Here is a 24,376-nt window from a genome sequence, read left to right as displayed (position 1 = left end):
CTCCATTTTTGAACTTCGTTTCCCAATCCATTGTCTTGACTCCTTCCCCTGAATGCTGTACATTCAACCAATGTTTATACTTTCCAGTGGCCTTCCCTGCTCTACTAATAACAGTTGCATCCTTCCATTGACTAGACCCTTCAGGCAAGTACGTCACTTTTGTACCAACTTTTGGCAGTTGCCCTTTCGGAAAAATGGCCTGTTCTAATTCATCAGAAGTGTTGTGTTCCTCCACAGAAACTCTGTCTATATCAGTTAATTGGTCCTCATAGTTCTGTAACACATGTGTACCAGCTGACTCTGGTTCCTCGTCATGTCTGTCTGCTCTGTCTAAATTTGAAAATTTGTAATCTGTTCCCATTATCCTTGATGAATGTACCCTAACAGTTTGATTACCATGTTGCAAAATAATTGTTTTGCCATCTATGCCTATGATCTTCCCTGGGCCTTTCCATTCATTAGAATTGTCTCTTTTATAGTATACCATGCCTCCTTGCTGAAAAACGGCATCTGATAGCCTTAAAGCGCTGCGAATTCTTTCAGAGATTTCTGCTTACAAAAAAGCTTTTCTACTGCTCTGTAATGCATTTAAATGTTTAGCAAAACCAGAGCTAATTGTAGTCCCCTCCCAAGCTGGAGGCTACCAAACACTAATTGATAAGGACTATAGCCCCAACCATCTGCAATGAATTCTTTGCATGTACTGCCCATGCTAATGCTGAATTTAGCCTGCAATTTGGTCGATCTGCCAAAATTTTCCAAAGCATGTCATCGATGACAGCATGATTTCTTTCACATATGCCATTACTAAATGGGCTTTCTGCAGCTGTATTCATAACTCTGATATTCATGTTTTCACACATATCCCTAAACTCATCATCAGCAAATTCTCCCCCATTGTCCGTAAGGAATTTTGCCGGTGGACCCATTCCTGTCCCGATCCATTTTTCCATGATTTGATCCAGAATCACTCTCTTTTCTTTACTTCGTACAATCGTTGATTGACTAAATCTGGTTGCTAAATCTACAAAATGCAAAATAAATATATTATTTGCTTTATCCCAGATCTTAAGGTCCATGGCCACAATGTTGTTAAAATCCCTGGCCAAAGGTAGGATTACTATCGGTCGTGCTGGTGTCCTTCTGTACTTCCTACAAACTTCACAGCAGTCACTAACCTGTTCTATCAGTTTAATATAGTCGTCATCCCTTACCCCTGCATCCTGTAATAAATTTTGCAGCCTCCGAGGAGACGGATGTGCAAATTGCCTATGCAGTTTTAATACCACAAGCTTTTTATCAGCTAAAGTCCCATTTTCAACTGCCATTAACACATCCTTAACCACTCTACTTTAAATATTATTTGTCAGTAATGGAAGACAATAGTGTCCCGACTGTGTAAATTGTAAATCCCCCATTTTTCCAAACACTGTTGCCTTATCCTGTTCCATATCCAATTTCATGTGTGCTTTCTTCATCAACGGTCTGCTCAGAAGCAAAGGTATCTCACTTGATACAACATCCGTGCTAATGAAATGATTCACTCCGGCAATATTGCAAGGGATCACCACTCTTTTCAGCGACTTCAGAGTATTATCATCCCCAAACCTGAAACTTGTGGAACTTTCAAATTCCTTAACCTTGTTACGATGTTCAGCATTCAAAGAGTCCAGGTAACATTTTAACCATTCAATTCCACACACAGTAGATGTGCAGCCACTATCCAATACAGCACAGTTGAAGGATTCTGCAACCAACACCCTTATTACCGGCGTAAAACAACTTGTCAATAGGACAATGCCTTCTTTGTGGTCACTATCTTTTTCCTCTTCTGACTCTTCCATGTCATGTGGCACTTCAAACACTCTATCATAACGAGTTGGACAGTTGAAAGCATAATGGTATTGAGAGTCACATCGAAAACATCGATTTATCATGCCCCGTGCATTTCTGGGCTTCAGCTTCCTGTTGTAGGTTCTAACTGGGTTTCTGTCTTCATAATTTCCTTGTCTCAATCTCCTTCTATAGTCTTGAGCCCTGTTCGTAGCCATACGATTTTGCCATCCTGTTAGTAGTGTATCTTCCATATTCTGCCTTATTGCAGACTGACCTATTTGGGTCATCAGAGCCATCGGAATCGAATGTTTCCCCAGAAAATTTTGTAAAGCTTTAGTCATCTGTTCGAATGAGGTATCCTTATCAGTAAACTGAGCTCCTGTCAAAACCAGGAGCCTATCCATGTTGCTCACTCTAGCACAGTCAAGTAATTTAAAGGCCAACACAGGCTGTGGAAATTCCAAGTTGTGTTTCTGCAGCCTTTCATATAGTCTGTCAAATTCCATTATATAGCCTTCCATGGAGATATCCTCCATTTTCCGGAACTTATCAAAATCCAACCATGCTTCATACGCACTTTCCAAGTCATCTTTCATGTAAATTTTATCCATAAAATGTAATAAACCAGACCTTCTTCTGAGTCTAACTCTTCCAATTCCAGCTCAGAAAGCACTTTGTTTCGGATTTTACTGCCATATGGTAGAGAAAAAGTCAATGCCATACCTTGTTTTCTCTTTCCCAAAGCAGTTACCTTAGTCCACATAACTACTGCACTTCTCCATTGGTTGTACGATTCCCTTTCAGAAAATAAGGGAGGGTAGTTATATCCAGCCATCTTTATCCTCGGTACAGCCATATATCCCTTTTTTTTTTTTTCTCACTCACTCCTTGGTTTGATCTGGAAAAGTTGTATCTTTCAACCCTTCACATTTACACAGCAACCATCCTCTGCTCCCAATTGTTAGACAGTTTAGTTGCTGTGATATGAAGAGTCTAAAGTTCTGTTCCTTTTTCACAAACACATTTATTTCCTTCCAACAGCCTTTGCACAAAACTCTCACTATACATCACCTGACAGGGGCCACCTGAAACCCCTTTACATATCAGTGTCAATTAATGGATACTTAACATAAATGAGACAACTAATTGCAATGTCTCTTAACCCATTACTTAACAACCTGATGGAGTTTTTGTCCCTTGAGAAGGTCAGGTTCACCATAAATGGGTTGGCGGAAGGGTCTTACCATCGATGGTCACCATTTATAATGTACTTGAAAGAGTTGGCCACTGTTAGATGTTGGGGGTGTGGGGTGTGGGGGGGGGAGTGTAGGTGGGGGAGAGGTTTAGTTTATATTTTTGTGGCGGAGGGCCATGGGAGTATTATTACTTTTATTTTGTGTTGTTGTTTGGTTTTTATAAACTTTGTATAAAAATTGTTAAACTTTTAATAAAAATATTTCCCCACAAAATATAATCCATTCTATTGTCCAGCAAAATGACAGCAGAAAATACAGTACAAATCATCCTCTGCCGGGCACATTTCGAACCGCCAATTACTCTTTGTCCACATTCATTCCCTTATCACCATCATTTTCTTTTCATACCTTCATTTCCTCGATCACTTGAGATCGCCTCTCAATCTCACCCACTGTCAATATCTGCTATTCTACTTCATCACACAAAGACCCCCTTTGTCCCCCTTCTCGCTCAGCATCCTGTCAAACACTCACTTGATCTCCCTCCATACATTCACTCTCTCAAAATGCTCACTCTCTTTCTAATTCCTTCACTCTCTCAATCTCAAATTCGCCTTACACTTTCTCAGTTAAGAATGGGAAGACTCACGCTTTGGAGGGCCGATCCTTCTTCCTCTTGGCTACTTCAAGTCTGACAGAAAAAAAAACATATTTTTTCGGGGGCTGGTGTAACATAAACAGACCACTGAAGATATAATGAGACATATGTGGTTTTAAGAGGTGTTGGCAAAAAGCTGTTGACAAAAAACATATGCAAACAAATGATGCAGCACAGGATCGACCTTCCTGAACACAGGCACTGATTTACCCATACAAACAGACAGACACAAACACAGAGTCTATATCTATAAATGCACACCAATAATTTCAGGGAAATCGGGGTAGATTTTCAACTTGCTGTCCAGCGGTAAAAATGGTGCTGTGACTAGCCCACTCATTATAGAAATCACAAATGTTCATTTACAATGCATTTAAAATTGGACAGCATTTGCTTTTTAAAAAAATATTTTTATTGATGACATTTTCATACATACAAACAAAATCAGAAGATCAGCCAAACAACTAAATAAACAACCAACACCCACTCCTCCTGCTCCCCTGATGCCACTGCCTTCTCACATCCCACCTTCCCATTTTAACCCCCTTAGCCACGCCCCCCCCCTGCCGCCACCCCCCCCCCCCCCCCCCCAACCCCACGCTGACCTTTCAAACCTCCTTAAAGAAATTAATAAACAGCTTCCACCACCGGGTGAACTCATCTGCTACCCTCTCAAGACGAACTTGACTTTCTCCAGCCTCAGGAATTCCGCCAGGTCACTCACCCAAACCCTCGCTTTCGGATGCTCTGAGTCCCACCACCCAAGCAAAATCCGTCTCCAGGCTATCCAGGGAGGCAAAGGCCAAAACATCGGCCTCTTTGGCCTCCCGCTTCCGACACCTAAAATATCGCCACCTCTGGACTCTTGACCATCTCCAAACCCACCACCTCAGTCATCACATCTGAGAACCCCTGCCAGAACCCCCTCCGTCTCGGATATGCCCAGAACGTGTGGACATGATTCACAGGCCCCCCCGCACACTGCCCGCACCTATCCTCTATCCCTTTGAAGAACCTACTCATTCTCACTACCATCATATGAGCCCTATGCACTCTTCCTGGTTGTATCACAGCTTGGTATGGAGCCTGCTCTGCCCAAGACCGCAGAAAACTACAAAAGGTCGTGAATGTAGCCCAGTCCATCACGCAAACCAGCCTCCCATCCATTGACTCTATCTATAATTCCCGCTGCCTCAGAAAGGCAGCCAGCTTAATTAAGGACCCCACGCACCCCGCACACACTCCCTTCCAACTTCTTCCGTCAGGAAAAAGATACCAAAGTTTGAGGTCACGTAGCAACCGACTCAAGAACAGCTTCTTCCCTACTGCCATCAGACTTTTGAATGGACCTACCTCGTATTAAGTTGATCTTTTCTCTACACCTTGCTATAACTTTAACATTATATTCTGCAGTCTCTCCTTCCTTCCCAATGTACAGTATGCATTGTTTGTACAGCATGCAAGAAACAATACTTTTCACTGTATACTAATACATGTGACAATAATAAATCAAATCAAATCAAATCTATATATCACTTTCAACTGGGTGAGGCTTAGCCTCTTCCCACGTCTCAGCCCCCACTTCCTCTCCCAGCTCCTCCTCCCATTTGCGCTTAATATCTCCCAGCAGGGCTCCCAAAATTGGACAGCTTTTGTAACAAACAGACTATTCACATGGCCACACACCATTTGCACGAGGCGCTGGATCGGGTGGCGTGTAACGAGACAGAGACCGGCTCTTCCGTGATGAACGGCGTAACGGTTGTACATCCACGGCCCGTGGGCCAGAGGATTCCCCTCTGATGCGCCCTGTGTCTCCAACTCGGAGTCAGAGTCTGCTGCCTCTGTCATCTCGGCGTCTCTATCTCCGCGTGGCTTTGAAATGACCTGCGCAGGCTTTGAGTGAGGCACCAGAGGAAGATTGTGAGGACTACTTTCCATTGTCTCTGGTCTCTGCGGCTGTAGAAATGATCTCCGGGGGCGGGGAATCTTTGGAAGGGATAGCCTTCTGGACCGAACGTGGTCTACATGTTTGCGCTGGAGACGACCCTGAGCTTGCACCTGGTAAGATATAGGGCCCGTTTGGCGAAAGATTACGCCAGGGACCCATTGGGCACCCCCAGCAAAATTTCGAACGAACACTGGGTCACTGGGTGCAAACTGCCGAATTGGCCGATGCCGAGAAAAACCATGTCCCTGCCGTTCTTGTGTGCGGCGTACTTTTGCGCCAATGTCGGGGAAAACCATACAAAGGCGCGTGCGAAGTCTCCGGCCCATTAGGAGTTCTGCGGGAGTTACCCCAGTCACTGCATGGGGGGTGGTTCTATACGAAAATAAAAAGCGAGCCAGTCTCGTGTCCATTGACCCGGAAGACTGCTTTTTTATGCCTCGTTTTAATGTTTGCACTGCGCGCTCCGCCAACCCATTTGAAGCCGGGTGGTAAGCGGCAGTGCGTATATGGCGTATGCCGTTCATCTTCATGAACCTCGCAAACTCCTCACTGATGAATGGAGTGCCGTTATCCATGGCCAGCACCTCGGGGAGGCCATGTGTACTAAAAGACAAACGCATCTTCTCAATTATTGCGCAGGACGTTGTGCCTAGCATCGTATGCACCTCTAGCCATTTAGACTGGGCGTCAATTAATAAAAGGAACATGGATCCTTGAAAAGGGCTAGCGAAATCCGCATGCAAGCGTGCCCAAGGCCGCCCTGGCCATTCCCAGTGATGTAGGGGCGCGGCCGGTGGAAGCTTCTGATGCTCCTGACAAATGGAGCAGCTTTGGGCCACCTTCTCAATGTCGGCGTCGAGGCCTGGCCACCAAACATAACTCCGGGCCAACATTTTAATTTTGGTCACACCGGGATGCCCATTGTGCAAGTCTCTTAGTATTAGCTCCTGTCCTTTTTCCGGGACAATCACACGCGTCCCCCACAAGAGGATGCCGTCTTCCACGCTGAATTCTGACAGCTTAGAGGAAAATGCCTGCAACTCGCCTGGGAGCTGTCTATACTGCCCACCATACGGGACTATGTGTCGAACCTTTGACAGGACTGGCTCCGTCTGGGTCCACTCACGGATCTGTGATGCCGTGACAGGCAAGGTGTCCATAAAATTTAGGGTTGCAACCACCTCACCGGTCGTGGGGGTCGACATGGGGCCGGTCGATAAAGGCAATCGGCTCAGTGCGTCGGCATTCGCTATCTGCGTTCCTGGTTTGTGCTCCAGAGAATACTCGAATGCAGCGAGCAACAAAGCCCAGCGCTGGATCCGTGCAGAAGCAATGGGCGGTATTGGCTTATCCTCTCTGAAAAGTCCCAGCAGAGGCTTATGATCAGTCACGATAGTGAAGTGGCGACCATACACGTACTGGTGGAAACGTTTCACCGCAAAGACCACTGCCAGGCCCTCCTTCTCGATCTGCGCATACTTTTGTTCCGCTGCAGTCAATGTGCGGGAGGCGAAAGCCCCTCGGCCCCGTTCTCCATCTTGTGAGACAGGACGGCCCCAATACCATACGGGGATGCATCACATGTGACGAGCAAAGGCTTTCCAGGATCATAGTGGGTTAGTAACCCAGACAACGACAATTGTTGTTTTACCCACCGGAAAGCGGTTTCTTGCGGCTGACCCCAAACCCAGGTGTGATTTTTCTTTAGCAGAAGGTGCAAGGGGGCCAGCGTAGTTGCCAGATTGGGGAGGAACTTCCCGTAATAGTTTACGAGGCCAAGAAAAGAACAAAGATGCGAAGAGTCAGTTGGGGCAGGGGCCTGTTGAATCGCACGCACCTTCTCTGCGACGGGGTGCAGACCTTCGCGGTCCACCCGATAACCCAGGTAGACTTCCTTCGCCTGAAAGACGCACTTTGTGCGAAGTAAATGGACTCCAGCCTCCGAAAAGCATCTAAGGACAGCCTCCAGATTTTCCAAATGTTCCTGCTCCGACGTCCCTGTGATCAAAACGTCATCGAAGTAGACAGCGACATGCGGTAAACCTCTCAAAATGCCCTCCAATACGCGATGAAAAATATCACAGGCAGAGGATACTCCAAAGGGCAACCGTGTATATTCATACAGGCCCCGGTGTGTATTAATCGTTACATATGGTCGGGAGGCAGGGTCCAGTTCCAACTGTAGGTAGGCGTGACCTGCAAGCTTTGCGTAAAGATCCTCTATGCGAGGCATTGGATATCGGTCGAGTCGGGAAGCCGTATTCACTGTAAGTTTATAGTCGCCGCACAAGCGAACTGTGGCATCTGGCTTCATTACAGGTACAACTGGCGCTGCCCAGTCAGCAAAACGGACGGGCCGGATAATACCCAAAGTTTCCAAATGGGTGAGCTCCCCTTCTACCTTCTCGAGCAAGGCGTAAGGCATCGGGCGCGCCCGGAAATAGCACGGCGTGGCTCCTGGTTCGACTTAGATATGGGCTGCGGCCCCTTTTATTTTCCCCAAACCGGGCTGAAATACATCTGGGTATCGTCCTAGCACCTCAGTCAACCCTCCAGAAACTGTTTGGAGGATGTGCTGCCACTGTAAGTGCAAATGGCGCAACCAGTCCCGACCCAACAAGCTGGGCCCATGGCCGCGCACCACGAGAAGTGGGAAACGCCACTCCTGGCATCCATAAACAACAGGGGTCATCGTAGTTCCTGCGATGTCCAATGGTTCCCCCGTGTAGGTGGCCAACCTGGCCTGTGTGTCGGTTAATGTAAGGGTCTGTATACCCTGCTTGATGCGGTCGAATGTCCTCTGGGCGATCACGGAGATGTCGGCCTTGATACGGTTGAAGGCCTGGTGAGCCTTGGCCGTTAAGGGAAAAAGAGTGGATTGAATGAGTGGGCTGGCCTTGTCCGCTTAGTTTGGGACCCACTGGGCGTAATAAGAAAAGAACCCCAGGCATCGTTTGAGGGCCTTGGGGCAGTGGGGGAGGGGGAGTTCCATGAGGGGGCGCATGCGGTCAGGATCGGGCTCCAGAACTCCGTTCTGGACCACATAGCCGAGGATGGCTAAGCGGTTCGTGCTGAACACACACTTCTCCTTGTTGTAGGTTAGGTTGAGGAGAGTGGCGGTGTGGAGAAATTTGGCAAGGTTGGCGTCATGGTCCTGCTGATCGTGGCCACAGATGGTGACATTGTCCAGGTACGGGAAAGTGGCCCGCAGCCCGTACCGGTCAAACATTCAGTCCATTTCCCATTGGAAAACCGACCCCGTTGGTGACGCCGAAGGGAACCCTAAAAAAGTGGTAAAGGCGGCCATCTGCCTTACGGATGGGGAGCTGGTGGTAGGCGGATTTCAGGTCCACAGTTGAGAAGACCCGGTACTGTGCAATCTGATTGACCACATCAGATATGCGTGGGAGGGGGTACATGTCGAGCTGCGTGTACCTATTGATGGTCTGGTTGTAGTCCACGACCATCGTGTGTTACTCCCCAGTTATCACAACTACCACTTGGGCTCTCCCGGGACTGTTGCTGGACTCGGTGATGCCTTCCCGAAGCAGTCGCTAGACCTCGGACCTGATGAAAGTCCTGTCCTGAGCGCTGTACTGTCTGCTCCTGGTGGCGGAGGGATTGCAATCCAAGGGTTAAGTTTGCAAATAGGGGAGGTGTGTCGACCTTTAGGGTCGCGAGGCCGCATGCAGTAATGGGTGGTAGGGGCTCGCCGAATTTCAGTGTTAGGCTCTGGAGGTTGCACTGAAAGACCAGGCCGAGTAGCAAGGCAGCACAGAGGTTGGGGAGGACGTAGAGGCGGAAGCTGCTGAACTCCACGCCCTGGACAGTGAGAGTGGTGATGCAGTACCCCCGGATCACCACGGAGTGGGACCCGGAGGCCAGGGAGATTCTCTGGTTAGCGGGGTGTACCATGAGGGAGGAGCGCCTTACGGTATCGGGGTGGACGAAGCTCTCGGTGCTCCCAGAGTCCAGCAGTCAGGAGATCCCGTGCCCATCGATCTTCACGTTGGTAGAAGCCATTGCCAGGTTGTGTGGGCGAGACTGGTTAATAGTGACCGAGGCAAGACACGGCTGGTCGTCGTCGGTTGCGGGCGGCGCACGGCCAGCTGAGGTGCTCGGGGGGCATGGGTCCTGGTAAGGTGGCGGCGCCCACGGGCCGCATGTGTCGTGGGGAAAACGAGATGGCGGCGCCTGACGATCCTGGGGAGAACAAGATGGTGGTGCCCACCGGCCGCACGTGGTCCGGGGAGGGGAAGATGGCGGTGCCCACTGGCCACACGTGGGGGAGCTGGAACAATAGCGGCGACTGAGTGGGCCTGGCACACCGCAGCGAAGTGCCCCTTCTTGCCACAGGCCTTGCAAAAGGCGCTCCGGGCCGGGCAGCGCTGTCAGGGGTGTTTGGACTGCCCACAGAAGTAATATTTGGGGCCCCCGGGGTTGGTTGGCTGCCGCGCGGCACAACCGATAGTCCTTTATGTAGGCCTGGATGTTGCGCGAAGCGACCGTAGGCGAGAGCGCTAGCTTTTTGGTTTCCGGGAGGTCGAGCGTGGCTCCTTCTAAGAGGCGCTGGCGGATGTAACCGGACCCTATCCCCATAACAAAAGCATCTCTCATGAGCAAGTTCATGTGTTCCATGGCCGAGACGGCCTGACAGTCACAGTCTCTAACTAGGGGACTCAGGGCACGCCAGAAATCTTCCACTGACCCACCAGGAAGTTGACGACGAGCGGAGAGGTGGTGCCTGGCGTAGAGCGTGTTAGTCCGCTGAGCGTAGTTTTTCTTCAGTAGCGCCATGGCATCTGCGTAGGTCGGCGCATCCTGGATAAGTGGAAAGACGTTGGAGCCCAGCCACGTGTAAAGGATCTGAATCTTCTGAGCTTCTGGAATTGGGTCTGGTGCAGACCCGATGTACGCTTCGAAACAGGCTAGCCACAGTCCTTTTTGGCGTTGTCTGATTGTGGATGCAGCTGCAGGCAATCCGGTTTGATGCAGAGGTCCATCTTCTGAAAACTTAGTGTAATAAATTGATGCACGATCAATTACACAAAGACGAGAGTTGGATTCAATCGAGGCTTTATTACACTTAGATTTGTGGCCTCCTACAGCAGCTGGCGAAATGGCTGCTGTACGAGGAGCACACATATTTATACTGCGCCTACTGAGCGGACCCAGCAGGCAGGGAACTCCCCCGTACCTGTAGTACAGGGCCTTACCATAAAGCACCTACACCGACATCCTCTATATACAATATATACATCAGTGGTGACTACCACATTCTCCTCTACGGAATTATGGCTAATTTGATTTGCTCAATCTATGTGAAGACTAAAATCAGCCATGATCACCGATAGTCCTTTATGTTAGACGTTTTAGTTGCTGTGATATGAAGAGTCTAAAGTTCTGTTCCTTTTTCACAAACACACATTTATTTCAATCCAACAGCCTTTGCACAAAACTCTCACTATACATCACCTGTCAGAGGCCACCTGAAGCCCCTTTACATATCAGTGTCAATTAATGGATACTTAACATAAATGAGACAACTAATTGCAATGTCTCTTAACCCATTACTTAACAGTCTCCCCTTCCTTGGAGAAAAAAAAAATTAGGTGAAAACAAAATTTCAAGAAACTCAAAAACACACATGATTTCGCCCCTTTTTTTTGTTTGGACGAGAAAGAAAAAAAAAACAGTCACAGAAACAAGCGCCCTTCATTAACAATATCCAAAAGTTTCTGTGAACTCGCCCCTCTTTTCGTAAAACAGTCTGACAGTTGATAGCTCCTGTCGACCCATTTAATTTTTGTTATTTCCCCGCTGTCCAACATCTGCTTCAAACTTGCGATGTCTATCCGTAACCTCTTTTCATTGACACTTTTTGTAGAGTGCACATTTTCCCACAGGGATTTATTGTCAATGTGACAGTCAATAGGTATATTACCCAAATCCCCTAATCCCAAAATTTCTGTCAATGTCATACTTATATAAAAGGCCATATCCACCGCCTCTACAAGGCTTAGCGTCTCAGCAGCCAAAGTGCTTTTTACCACTCTCCTTATTTTCTTTGTTTCCCACACAAGCGGGCAGCATTTACCATTGTTCCCCAAAAGGAAAATTATAAAACCTCCTGCGCTTGAAACCCCATCACATAAATTTGCGTAAGACGCATCACTATAAACTATGAGTTTCAAGTGCCTAAGGTCAGCTAAAACCGGGAACTTCAAAACACACTCCTACATTTTTAGTTCGGCCAACGCTTTATTTTCTCTTATTATGTCTTCCACTTTGGGATCATTCATTTTTGTCCTCAACTCTAAGACATCAAAACTCACGTCCGGTCTAGTCTGTCTATCTCGCCAGATCAGTTGCCCAATTAAACTTTGCAGTTGCTCTTTTTCTATCTTTGAAACCATTGCGTCTTTTTGTGAAACTCGGCCATGACTAATTGCTATTGGGCTGATGCTTTCCAAATAAGATTGCTGATGTAAAGTTGCCCCTAACTTAGTCTGTCCAATATCCAGTCCAATATATTTAAAGCACCGAAATCCTGACTTCCAACCCTGAACGCTTTCCTCAAACCAGAGATTACAATAGCTTCAAAATCACTAGTCCCACCCCACAAAAAATCATCGCCATGCATCATAAAAATGCCAGAAAGATTTCCTTTATAGTGCCAGTAAAACATTGCAGGATCTGCTTTCAACTGGCAACAGCCTAACTTTAGCAAAACTGACCTTACCGGAAAATACCAGACTTTAGATGCATCATTTAATCCATACACACATTTGTTCAACTTCCAGAGTACCCCTTCTGTGTTAGCTGCTTCTTTAGGAGGACGGAGAAAAATGTCTCTCTGGAGCTGATGCCCCTGCAAAAAGGCAGCTTTTATATCTATAGATTTGCATTCCCATGCCTTTGTGGCTAATAGAGCCAAGAAGATCTTTAAAATAACCTTTCCTGCTGTAGGTGAATCTACCCATAAATCCTGATCTTCTAAGTTTTCTTCAAATCCCCTTGCCACAAGCCTGGCCTTTGAGTTATACGTTCCATCCGGAAGAGCCTTTTCCGTGCAAATCCATCTGTGGGATAGAGCTCTTTGTCCCCTATCCGGTACTTCCGTGTATACCCCAAATTCACTCCAACTATGCAATTCTTGCTGTTTAGCTTCTTTGATAACTTTTCCATCTAATTTATTTGAAGCCACCAAAATCTCACGTGCATGTGGGCTTCTACTCCTATTAGTATTCGTAGTCTTACTCATTTTCCGCGATCTTGATAAACTACGTCCCCTCTCCCGCCTGATATCTCGTTCTATAGAACATAGAACATAGAACAATACAGCGCAGTACAGGCCCTTCGGCCCACGATGTTGCACCGAAACAAAAGCCATCTAACCTACACTATGCCATCATCATCCATATGTTTATCCAATAAACTTTTAAATGCCCTCAATGTTGGCGAGTTCACTACTGTAGCAGGTAGGGCATTCCACGGCCTCACTACTCTTTGCGTAAAGAACCTACCTCTGACCTCTGTCCTATATCTATTACCCCTCAGTTTAAAGTTATGTCCCCTCGTGCCAGCCATATCCATCCGCGGGAGAAGGCTCTCACTGTCCACCCTATCCAACCCCCTGATCATTTTGTATGCCTCTATTAAGTCTCCTCTTAACCTTCTTCTCTCCAACGAAACAACCTCAAGTCCATCAGCCTTTCCTCATAAGATTTTCCCTCCATACCAGGCAACATCCTGGTAAATCTCCTCTGCACCCGCTCCAAAGCCTCCACGTCCTTCCTATAATGCGGTGACCAGAACTGTACGCAATACTCCAAATGCGGCCGTACCAGAGTTCTGTATAGCTGCAACATGACCTCCCGACTCCGGAACTCAATCCCTCTACCAATAAAGGCCAACACTCCATAGGCCTTCTTCACAACCCTATCAACCTGGGTGGCAACTTTCAGGGATCTATGTACAGGGACACCTAGATCCCTCTGCTCATCCACACTTTCAAGAACTTTACCATTAGCCAAATATTCCGCATTCCTGTTATTCCTTCCAAAGTGAATCACCTCACACTTCTCTACATTAAACTCCATTTGCCACCTCTCAGCCCAGCTCTGCAGCTTATCTATATCCCTCTGTAACCTGCTACATCCTTCCACACTATCGACCACACCACCGACTTTAATATCGTCTGCAAATTTACTCACCCACCCTTCTACGCCTTCCTCTAGGTCATTGATAAAAATGACAAACAGCAACGGCCCCAGAACAAATCCTTGTGGTACTCCACTTGTGACTGTACTCCATTCTGAACATTTCCCATCAACCACCACCCTCTGTCTTCTTTCAGCTAGCCAATTTCTGATCCACATCTCTAAATCACCCTCAATCCCCAGCCTCCGTATTTTTTGCAATAGCCTACCGTGGGGAACCTTATCAAATGCTTTGCTGAAATCCATATACACCACATCAACTGCTCTACCCTCGTCTACCTGTTCAGTCATCTTCTCAAAGAACTCAATAAGGTTTGTGAGGCATGACCTACCCTTCACAAAGCCATGCTGACTATCCCTGATCATATTATTCCTATCTAGATGATTATAAATCTTGTCTCTTATAATCCCCTCCAAGACTTTACCAACTACAGACGTGAGGCTCACCGGTCTATAGTTGCCGGGGTTGTCTCTGCTCCCCTTTTTGAACAAAGGGACCACATTTGCTGTCCTCCAGTCCTCTGGCACTATTCCTGTAGCCAATGATGACATAAAAATCAAAGCCAAAGGTCCAGCAATCTCTTCCCTGGCCTCCCAGAGAATCCTAGGATAAATCCCATCAGGTCCCGGGGACTTATCTATTTTCAGCCTGTCCAGAATTGCCAACACCTCTTCCCTACGTACCTCAATGCCATCTATTCTATTAGCCTGGGGCTCAGCATTCTCCTCCACAACATTATCTTTTTCCTGAGTGAATACTGACGAAAAATATTCATTTAGTATCTCGCCTATCTCTTCAGACTCCACACACAATTTCCCATCCCTGTCCTTGACTGGTCCTACTCTTTCCCTAGTCATTCGCTTATTCCTGACATACCTATAGAAAGCTTTTGGGTTTTCCTTGATCCTTCCTGCCAAATACTTCTCATGTCCCCCCCTTGCTCGTCTTAGCTCTCTCTTTAGATCCTTCCTCGCTACCTTGTAACTATCCATCGCCCCAACCGAAACTTCACACTTCATCTTCACATAGGCCTCCTTCTTCCTCTTAACAAGAGATTCCACTTCCTTGGTAAACCACGGTTCCCTCGCTCGACGCCTTCCTCCCTGTCTGACCGGTACATACTTATCAAGAACACGCAGTAGCTGATCCTTGAACAAGCCCCACTTATCCAGTGTGCCCAACACTTGCAGCCTACTTCTCCACCTTATCCCCCCCAAGTCACGTCTAATGGCATCATAATTGCCCTTCCCCCAGCTATAACTCTTGCCCTGCGGTGTATACTTATCCCTTTCCATCATTAACGTAAACGTCACCGAATTGTGGTCACTGTCCCCAAAGTGCTCTCCTACCTCCAAATCCAACACCTGGCCTGGTTCATTACCCAAAACCAAATCCAACGTGGCCTCGCCTCTTGTTGGCCTGTCAACATATTGTTTCAGGAAACCCTCCTGCACACACTGTACAAAAAACGACCCATCTATTGTACTCGAACTATATCTTTTCCAGTCAATATTTGGAAAGTTAAAGTCTCCCATAATAACTACCCTGTTACTTTCGCTCATATCCAGAATCATCTTCGCCATCCTTTCCTCTACATCCCTAGAACTATTAGGAGGCCTATAAAAAACTCCCAACAGGGTGACCTCTCCTTTCCTGTTTCTAACTTCAGCCCATACTACCTCGGAAGAAGAGTCCCCATCTAGCATCCTCTCCGCCACCGTAATACTGCTCTTGACTAGCAGCGCCACACCTCCCCCTCTTTTGCCTCCTTCTCTGAGCTTACTAAAACACCTAAACATCGGAACCTGCAACATCCATTCCTGTCCCTGCTCTATCCATGTCTCCGAAATGGCCACAACATCGATTCTGGTTCCTCGCCATGTCTGTCTGCTCTGTCTAATTTGAACATTTGTAATCTGTACCCATTATCCTTGATGAATGTAACCTAACAATTTGATTACCATGTTGCAAAATAATTGTTTTGCCACCTATGCCTATGATCTTCCCTGGGCCTTTCCATTCATTATAATTGTCTCTCTTATAGTATACCCATGCCTCCTTGCTGAAAAACGGAATCTGATGGCCGTACGTTATGTCTTAAAGCTATGCGAATTCTTTCAGAGATTTCTGCTTACAAAAAAGCTTTTCTACTGCTCTGTAATGCATTTAAATGTTCAGCAAAACCAGAGCTAATTGTAGTCCCCTCCCAAGCTGGAGACTGGTCATCCAAAATGGACGGAATTTTAGGATTTCTACCAAACACTAATTGATAAGGACTACAGCCCCCAACCATCTGCAATGAATTCTTTGCATGTACTGTCTTTGCTAAAGCTGAATTTAGCCTGCAATTTGCCAAAATTTTCTGAAGCATGTCATCGATGACAGCATGATTTCTTTCACAGACACCATTACTAAATGGGCTTTCTGCAGCCGTATTCATAACTCTGATATTCATGTTTTCACACATATCCCTAACCTCATCATTAGCAAATTCTCCCCCATTGTCCGTAAGGAATTTTGCTGGTGGACCCATTCCTGTCCCTATCCATTTTTCCACGATTCGATCCAGAATTACTGTCTTTTCTTTACTTCGTACAATCGTTGATTGACTAAATCTAGTTGCTAAATCTACAAAATGAAAAATAAATATATTATTTGCTTTATCCCAGACCTTAAGGTCCATGGCCACAATGTCATTAAAATCCCTGGCCAAAGGTAGGGTTACTATCGGTCATGCTGGTGTCCTTCTGTACTTCCTACAAACTTCACAGCCACCACTAACCTGTTCTATCAGTTTAGTATAGTCGTCATCCCTTACCTCTGCATCCTTTAATAAATTTTTCAACCTCCGAGGAGACGGATGTGCAAATTGCCTATGCAGTTTTAATACCACAAGCTTTTTATCAGCTAAAGTCCCATTTTCAACTGCTATTAACACACCCTTAACCAATCTCCTTTAAATATTATTTGTCAGTAATGGAATACAATAGTGTCCCGAGTGTGTAAATAGTAAGTCCACCGTCTTTCCAAGAACTGTTGCCTTATCCTGTTCCATATCCAGTTTCATGGGTGCTTTCTTCATCGATGGTCTGCTCAGAAGCAAAGGTATCTCACTTGATACAACATCCGTGCTAATGAAATGATTCACTCCGGCAATATTGCAATGGATCACCACTCTTTTCAGCGACTTCAGAGTATTATCATCCCCAATCCTGAAACTTGTGAAACTTTCAAATTCCTTAACCTTGTTACGATTTTCAGCATTCAAAGAGTCCAGGTAACATTTTAACCAGCCAATTCCACACACAATAGATGTGCAGCCACTGTCCAATACAGCACAGTTGAAGGAATCTGCAACCAACACCCTCACTACCGGCGTAAAACTGCTTGTCAGTAGGACAATGCCTTCTTTCTGGTCACTAACTTTTTCCTCTTCTGACTCTTCCATGTCATGTGTCGCTTCAAACACTCTATCATAACGAGTTGGACAGTTGAAAGCATAATGGTATTGAGAGTCACATCAAAAACATCGATTTATCATGCCCCGTGCATTTCTGGGGTTCATCTTCGTAATGTAGGTTCTAACTGGGTGTCTGTCTTCATAATTTCCTTGTCTCAGTCTCCTTCTATAGTCTTGAGTCCTGTTCGTAGCCATACAAATTTGCCATCCTGTTAGTAGTGTATCTTCCATATTCTGCCTTATTGCAGGCTGACCTATTTGGGTCATCAGAGCTCTCGGAATCGAATGATTCCCCAGAAACGTTTGTAAAGCTTTTGTCATCTGTTCGAATAAGGTATCCTTATCAGTAAACTGAACTCCTGTCAAAACCAGGAGCCTATCCATGTTGCTCACTCTAGCACAGTCAAGTAATTTAAAGGCCAACACAGACTGTGGAAATTCCAGGTTGTGTTTCTGTAGCCTTTTATACAGTCTGCCAAATTTCATTATATAGTCTTCCATGGAGATATTCTCCATTTTCCGGAACTTAGCAAAATCCGACCATGCTTCAGACGCACTTAACAAGTCATCTTTCTTATAAATCTTATCCATATAATGTAATAAAGTCTCCAGACCTTCTTCTGAGGCTAACTCTTCCAATTCCAGCTCAGAAAACACTTTGTTTCGGATTTTATTGCCATATGGTAGAGAAAGAGCCAATGCCATACCTTGTTTTCTCTTTCCCAAAGCAGTTACCTTAGTCCACATAACTACTGCACTTCTCCATTGGTCGTACGATTCCCTTTCAGAAAATAAGGGAGGATAGTCATATCCAGCCATCTTTATCCTCGGTTCATATATCCCTTTTTTTTTCTTCTTTTCTCACTCACTCCTTGGTTTGATCTGGAAAAGTTGTATCTTTCAACCCTTCACATTTACACAGCAACCATCCTCTGCTACCAATTGTTAGGCGTTTTAGTTGCTGTGATATGAAGAGTCTAAAGTTCTGTTCCTTTTTCACAAACACACATTTATTTCATTCCAACAGCCTTGGCACAAAACTCTTAACCTGCCAGAGGCCACCTGAAGCCCCTTCACATATCAGTGTCAATTAATGGATACTTAATATAAATGAGACAACTAATTGCAATGTCTCTTAACCCATTACTTAACACTTTATTATATGCAACTTTAATTTTGTGTTTAATGCCATTCCCAACCTCACCACTGCAGTTTGGTGACACCCACTAATGTTTTTTGCCCCTTGGTATTTCTCAACCATACAGACTCCACATTGTCAGAGCTAATCCTTTCTCACTACTGTGTTAATTTCCTCTTTAACCAGCAGTGCCACACCACCACCTTTTTTTTCATGTCTGTCCTTCCCAAATACTGAAAACCCTGGGACATTCAGTTCCCATCCCTGGTCACCCTGTAGCCATGTCTCTGTAATCCCAATTATATTATACCCATTTATATCTATCTGCGCGATTAGTTCGCCCACTTTATTGCAAATGCTGCATGCGTTAAGGAGCCTTTAAGTTTGTCTTTTTCACATTGTTTGTCTTGCTCCCAATATTTTTCTCTTTCGCCCTGTTTGAATTTTGCTCTTGGTTTCTCCACCTATCACTTTTCTGATTCACTTTTCTACCTTTTTAAAAATAAATTTAGAATACCCAATTCATTTTTTCCAATTAAGGGGCAATTTAGCATGTTTAATCCACCTACTTTGCACATCTTTGGGTTGTGGGGGCGAAACCCACACAAACACAGGGAGAATGTGCAAACTCCACACGGACAGTGACCCAGAGCCGGGATCTGGGACCTCAGCGCCGTGAGACTGAAGTGCTACCACTGCGCCACCGTGCTGCTCCCTACCTTTTGTTTTTGTCCTTGCTCCTACTTTTTCTGGCTCCTTGCATATATTCCCATCCCCCTGGCATATTAGTTTAAACCCTCCCCAACTGCTCTAGCAAATAGCACCCCTAGGACATCAGTCCTAGTCCTGACCAGGTGTAATCTGTCCAGTTTGTACAGGTCCCACCTTCCTAGAACTGGTCCCAATGCCCCAAGAATCTGAAACCCTCCCCTGACACCATCTCTTCAGCCGAATGAGAAGGAAATGAACCTCTTCACTCTGCTAGAATCTATGTGACAATTAAGGTAACAATTTTCTTGCAACAAAAATCAAGAGGGTGCGTTTTTCCTGTATTTAGTGGCGTATTTACAAAATCACACTCCTTGAATCACACATTTCACAGATTCTGAGGGCGATTTACCAGACACGTCCTGCCGGAATCAGGATGGAATGCGGCTGGTAGATCCAGGATTCCCGGTGGTCATTAATCCCGGGATCATGTGCGATGCTGCGATCTGAATCCTGCCCACAATGGGCAGAACCTAGACTTGCATAGTTAAAGGAGCTTAAAAGCTCACTTAGCTATGCTGTCGCCAGATCTAACTGGCACCCGGCATCAATCGGCCTTGCCGAGGAGACCTCAGCCAGATGCACTGGTCCCCACAAATGAGGACCAGGTGAAACGACACTTGGGGGGGTCTCCCAAGCGATCAAAGGCCCCTGGGTGGTCCGCCTCTGGCCAGGCTAGCACCCTCCACTGCTGGTGCCACCCAGGCATCTTGGCAGTGCCACCTGGGCACCCTGGCAGTGCCACCTGGGCACCCTGGCAGTTCCACCTGAGTGCCAGCCTGACACTGCCAGGGCACCCAGGTGGCATTGCCAGACTGGCAAGGGCACTGCCAGGGTGCCAGGCTGGCAATGCCAAGGTGTCAAGCTGATATTTTGCCTGTGCTGGGATCTGGCCCATGGGTGCCCTGCCGGTATGTGCTACGGAATCGGCGGGGGGAGGGGGGGCTGTGGCGGGGATCAAGGACCCCCAAGAGGTGAGTTGGGGAATTGGGGCGGGTCCAGGGTTCATGTCCGGGGATCTCTTCCTGCACTGAGGGGCTCTGCTCGTCGGAGCACCTCAGTGCTGGAAATGCGGCAAAGTGCGACCTCGGCGGGGTATTCCCCGTTGAGGCCCGAAAAGAAAACAGAGTGCTGTCAGATAGCAGGATAATGCTGGGAACAACCCCTCGATACCTGCCCAGAACGGACTCTGTTTCTTCGGTTTGACCCCCCCCCCCACTAGTAATTTTACAGCTAGATAATTAATTATGAAGAAAAACAAGCATTCTGCTTTTTTGGGGGCTCCATGTCACCAATTCAGAGATGCTGCTTAAAATCTCATAGCTATGGCCCAAAACCCTGCTACATTCAGGTGTTAATCATTGTGGAGGGGATTTTGGTCAATTGGTAGCAACATGCATTTCAGGAGTGCACTCTCCCTCAGCCCACATGATAGAAGCCAAAGGCTGGCAGTCTCCTGATTGCCCAATGTAAGCCAGCCAAAGGAGCTGGAGCATTTCATAACATAATGAAAGCAAAGTGGGACATGAGTTCAATCATCAGAGCGGTCAGCCACAAAAATAACAATACACAGTGGGTAGACAGATTCTTCAGATAAAACAAAATACACGATCGCCACCCTTGTTCAATGTGTAACTGAGCAAGGATCATTAGAAAATTGAATGTGATCTTCTGTGTTGAGAATTAGTAATGGAAATAATACAGTTGAAAAGTTGGTACAATGGGTATGGATCCTAGACTGACCTGATAGTGCCCTGAAATAGTGCCCTGAAATAGTGCCCTGAAAGTCATCATTATGGCCAAATCTATTTCAATTGTCCTTTGGTTCTGAGTTTGATCCGTTCACTCGACTTCAGAGTTAGATTTAAACATACAAATACCTTCTTTCATCAAAACACCCCCATCTGTTGTCACATTGTCATTAAGGCATTCACTCAATGTCCCCTTTTGACTCCCTTAGCTTCTCTCCTCAACACTTGCTCACTTTACATTTATGCTTTCTCCACCTCAAATTTTCCCATTCCCTCAGTTCTCCAGTTGCAAATTTCTACATTTTCCCCTCCCATAATCTTTCCCCTCCCATAATCATTCAGTCCATCTCTCACTTGGGCACTTGGCCCTCATGTTTTATCTCACCCACTCCCCGACATCCTCCCTGGTAGGAATTGAAAGACTCACTCTGTGGGTGGTTCTTCCTCATTGTTTTTGGTTTCTTCACACACCAGGGATGGCCTGAAGTCAAAACAAATGGACATGAACAGCAGCGCACCAGCTGACCATATAACATTACACCCAGACACAGTCAGTGGTTATTCACTGTGGGGTGTATTTACTTCTGCAAAGCTAAGGAAAACTACTTCACTGAAACCATTATAAACCGAAGGCAATTTAGATTTTTTTTTTCACTTTGCAAGCAGAGGAAGCTATTCTCTCTCGCCTCACAAACACCATGTGTGAATGTGTGCGTGTCTGCATGTAGTGCTGCAAGGGGGCTGGTTCAAGCAGAGGAAGCTATTCTCTCTCGCCTCACAAACACCATGTGTGAATGTGTGCGTGTCTGCATGTAGTGCTGCAAGGGGGCTGGTTCAGCTTAGTTGGCTGGACAGCTGATTTGTGAAGCAAAGCGAGGTCAATGGCACGGGTTCAATCCAGCTGAGGCTATTCAAAAAAGGTCCCTCCTTCTAAACCTTGCCCTTTGCCTGAGATCCTCAAGTTAAATCACCACCGATCAGCTCTCCCCCTCAAAGGGGAAAGCAGCCAATGGTCACTTGGACTATGGTGACTTTACTTTAGTGATGCATGTGCACACTCAAACAATCTGTGTCACACATTCACATGCATTACATTACAAAGGAGCAAGTGTTGTGCATTTATACATAATAATAATCTTTATTATTGTTACATGTAGGCTTACATTAACACTGCAATGAAGTTACTGTGAAAACCCCCGAGTCGCCACACTCCGCCACCTGTTCAGCTATTCAGAAGAAGAATTCAGAATGGCCAATTCACCAAATTTCGGCACTTATGGGAAGAAACCGGAGCACCCGGAGGAAACCCACTCAGACACGGGAGAACGTGCAGACTCCACGCAGTGGCCCAAGCAGGAATTGAACCTGGGACCCTGGCGCTGTGAAGCAACTGTGCTATCCACTGTGCCACCGTGCCACCCAGGTAAATTGATGATATTATAGATGCATGTGCATACAAAAGGGTTGATTGTTGATCTCAGCTATGCTGCATTGACCACATGATTACAGGTGTGCTGCCCGCAGGTTTACAATGCATTCCACATGTGAGTCAGTACTTGGAAGGGTTGGAGACTTGGAAAAATAACTAAAGCGTGTTATAAAGTATCTTAATCTACTCCTTTGCAGTTAGATCGTCTCAACACACGTACTCACTTTTCACTGACGGCCTTCCTCATTTCAACTCTCTCATTTGTTCTTCCCTCCTTTCTCACTCTGCTTCTCTCCCTCTTTTCCACTCATGTAGGATATTCAGATTTCCCTTCTTTCCTCATTCCAGACATTCAATTCCTTATTTTCCTGACATTCACTCTCTATGCCAGCTCATAGACCCCTCTCTTCCTCATCCCCTCCCTAAGAAGAAAGGTGAAGGACTCACGCTGCTGCTGGTAGATCCTCATCGGTCTTAGCTTCTTCACATATCTGCACCGGTCTGATGGAGGAAGCAAAGAGAAATAAATATTTGCATATTTTCTTTTAACTCTACTTCATGATGGGGATAGTGAGTGTGAATTCTGACGTGAGTGCCAGGGTCTTTTCATTGGGAACCTCAGTCATCAACCTGGGTGGACTTTTGGGACTCAACATGAAGCCTCCCTAATTTCAAAGCTAATAGTAGGTGTTGCATCCAGCAGGAAAAGGATTTAACAGCGGTCAGTGACCATACTCTGGTCAACATGAAGCAGTTATCGCATTCTCCCTCACACTCTCCCATTTCCACCCTCTGTCATCCCCTCTCTCAGGAAGGAAGGTGAAGAACTCACTCTGCTGGTGGCAGATCCTCACTACTCTTGGTTTCTTCACGTTCCATCCCTGGTTGATAGGTAAACCTAAAAGGAATAAACAGCAGCAAATTTTCCGTCTTTATAAACCTACCCAAGTACACACGTTGGGCGCGATCCATTTAAATGAGAACAAAGTCCCTTAGAGAACGCGTTTAGCCGCGTGTTTCCCATGCCCGCAGTGCTGGGAAACACATGGCTATACAACGGCACTTGCGTTAAATAAGAGACTTCAGCGGCGAACGTGCGGCCGAGGTCGCACATAACCCAATTTTGTACACTAAGGAGCTCCGCTCGCCAGAACTCCTCAGTGCAGCGAGAGGTCGGGATGCCCGATCTCTGAGGCCCCCCGACACGACCCCACATCTCCCCCCAAGTCACAACGCACCATAGGAGGGTCCCCAGCTCCCCCAATGCCCCCACCCCCCCGACACCCACGGTTAGCCGCAGGGCCACAGGGCACTCCCAGCCCGATCGCAGCACAGAAGAAATTACAGCTTGGCACCTTGGCATTGCCAACCTGGCACCCAGTGCCACCTGGGCACCTTGGGAGTGTCAGGCTGGCATGCAGGTGGCACTACCAGGGTGCCAGACTGGTAGTGTCAGGGTGCCCAGGTGGCACCAGGGTACCCTGCGAGACCGCTACAAATGTGTTCCGTCTGATTCCCGTTTGTGGAGGCCAGTGCTGAACAGCACTCACCTGAAGTCTCCGAGGTGAAGGGGATAGAGCCCAAAGCCTGGTGTACCTCGATACATTAAAGCGAGTCTAGCTGTCTCGCTCTTGTATGCAGACTCAATAAAAGAGGACCTTCTGTCGGCCTGAGGTCGGCAATAGAAACCGGACTGGTCCCCATAAAGGCAGTGAAAGACAGAACTGAGCGGAGACTAAAGGCCCAGGAAACGATGGTGAGGGACCTGAAGAAAGCGGCCACTGACCAGGGTGAGTGGATTGTCTTGCTCGAGGTCGAGGTAGCAAGGTTGTTAATGACCAGAAATGCTCAAGGGTAAAGTCAATGATCACGAGAACAGGTCCCGCCAATAGAACCTGAGAATTGTCAGGCTTCCAGAGGGCTCAGAGGGCAGGAACCTGACGGAATACGTCGCAAGGATGCTCGG

The 24,376-nt window shown here is 46.7% G+C and overlaps 1 protein-coding gene across 1 annotated transcript in view; it reads right to left on the bottom strand.

The window, feature by feature from the left end:
- LOC140430804 (cyclic nucleotide-gated channel beta-1-like) overlaps nt 1-24,376 on the bottom strand; it is a 332,757-nt gene that overhangs the window by 172,478 nt on the left and 135,903 nt on the right. Inside the window, exons 21-23 of the mRNA XM_072518510.1 lie at nt 22,858-22,911; nt 21,409-21,462; nt 3,682-3,723 (exon numbers count right to left, since the gene is read on the bottom strand). Coding sequence (XP_072374611.1) covers nt 3,682-3,723; nt 21,409-21,462; nt 22,858-22,911 — 150 coding nt within the window. The remainder of the gene's footprint in view (nt 1-3,681; nt 3,724-21,408; nt 21,463-22,857; nt 22,912-24,376) is intronic.

This window comes from Scyliorhinus torazame, chromosome 10 (assembly GCF_047496885.1).
Source record: "Scyliorhinus torazame isolate Kashiwa2021f chromosome 10, sScyTor2.1, whole genome shotgun sequence".
In the NCBI taxonomy this organism is placed as follows: domain Eukaryota; kingdom Metazoa; phylum Chordata; class Chondrichthyes; order Carcharhiniformes; family Scyliorhinidae; genus Scyliorhinus; species Scyliorhinus torazame.
This window is presented reverse-complemented; position numbering and strand designations above follow the sequence as displayed.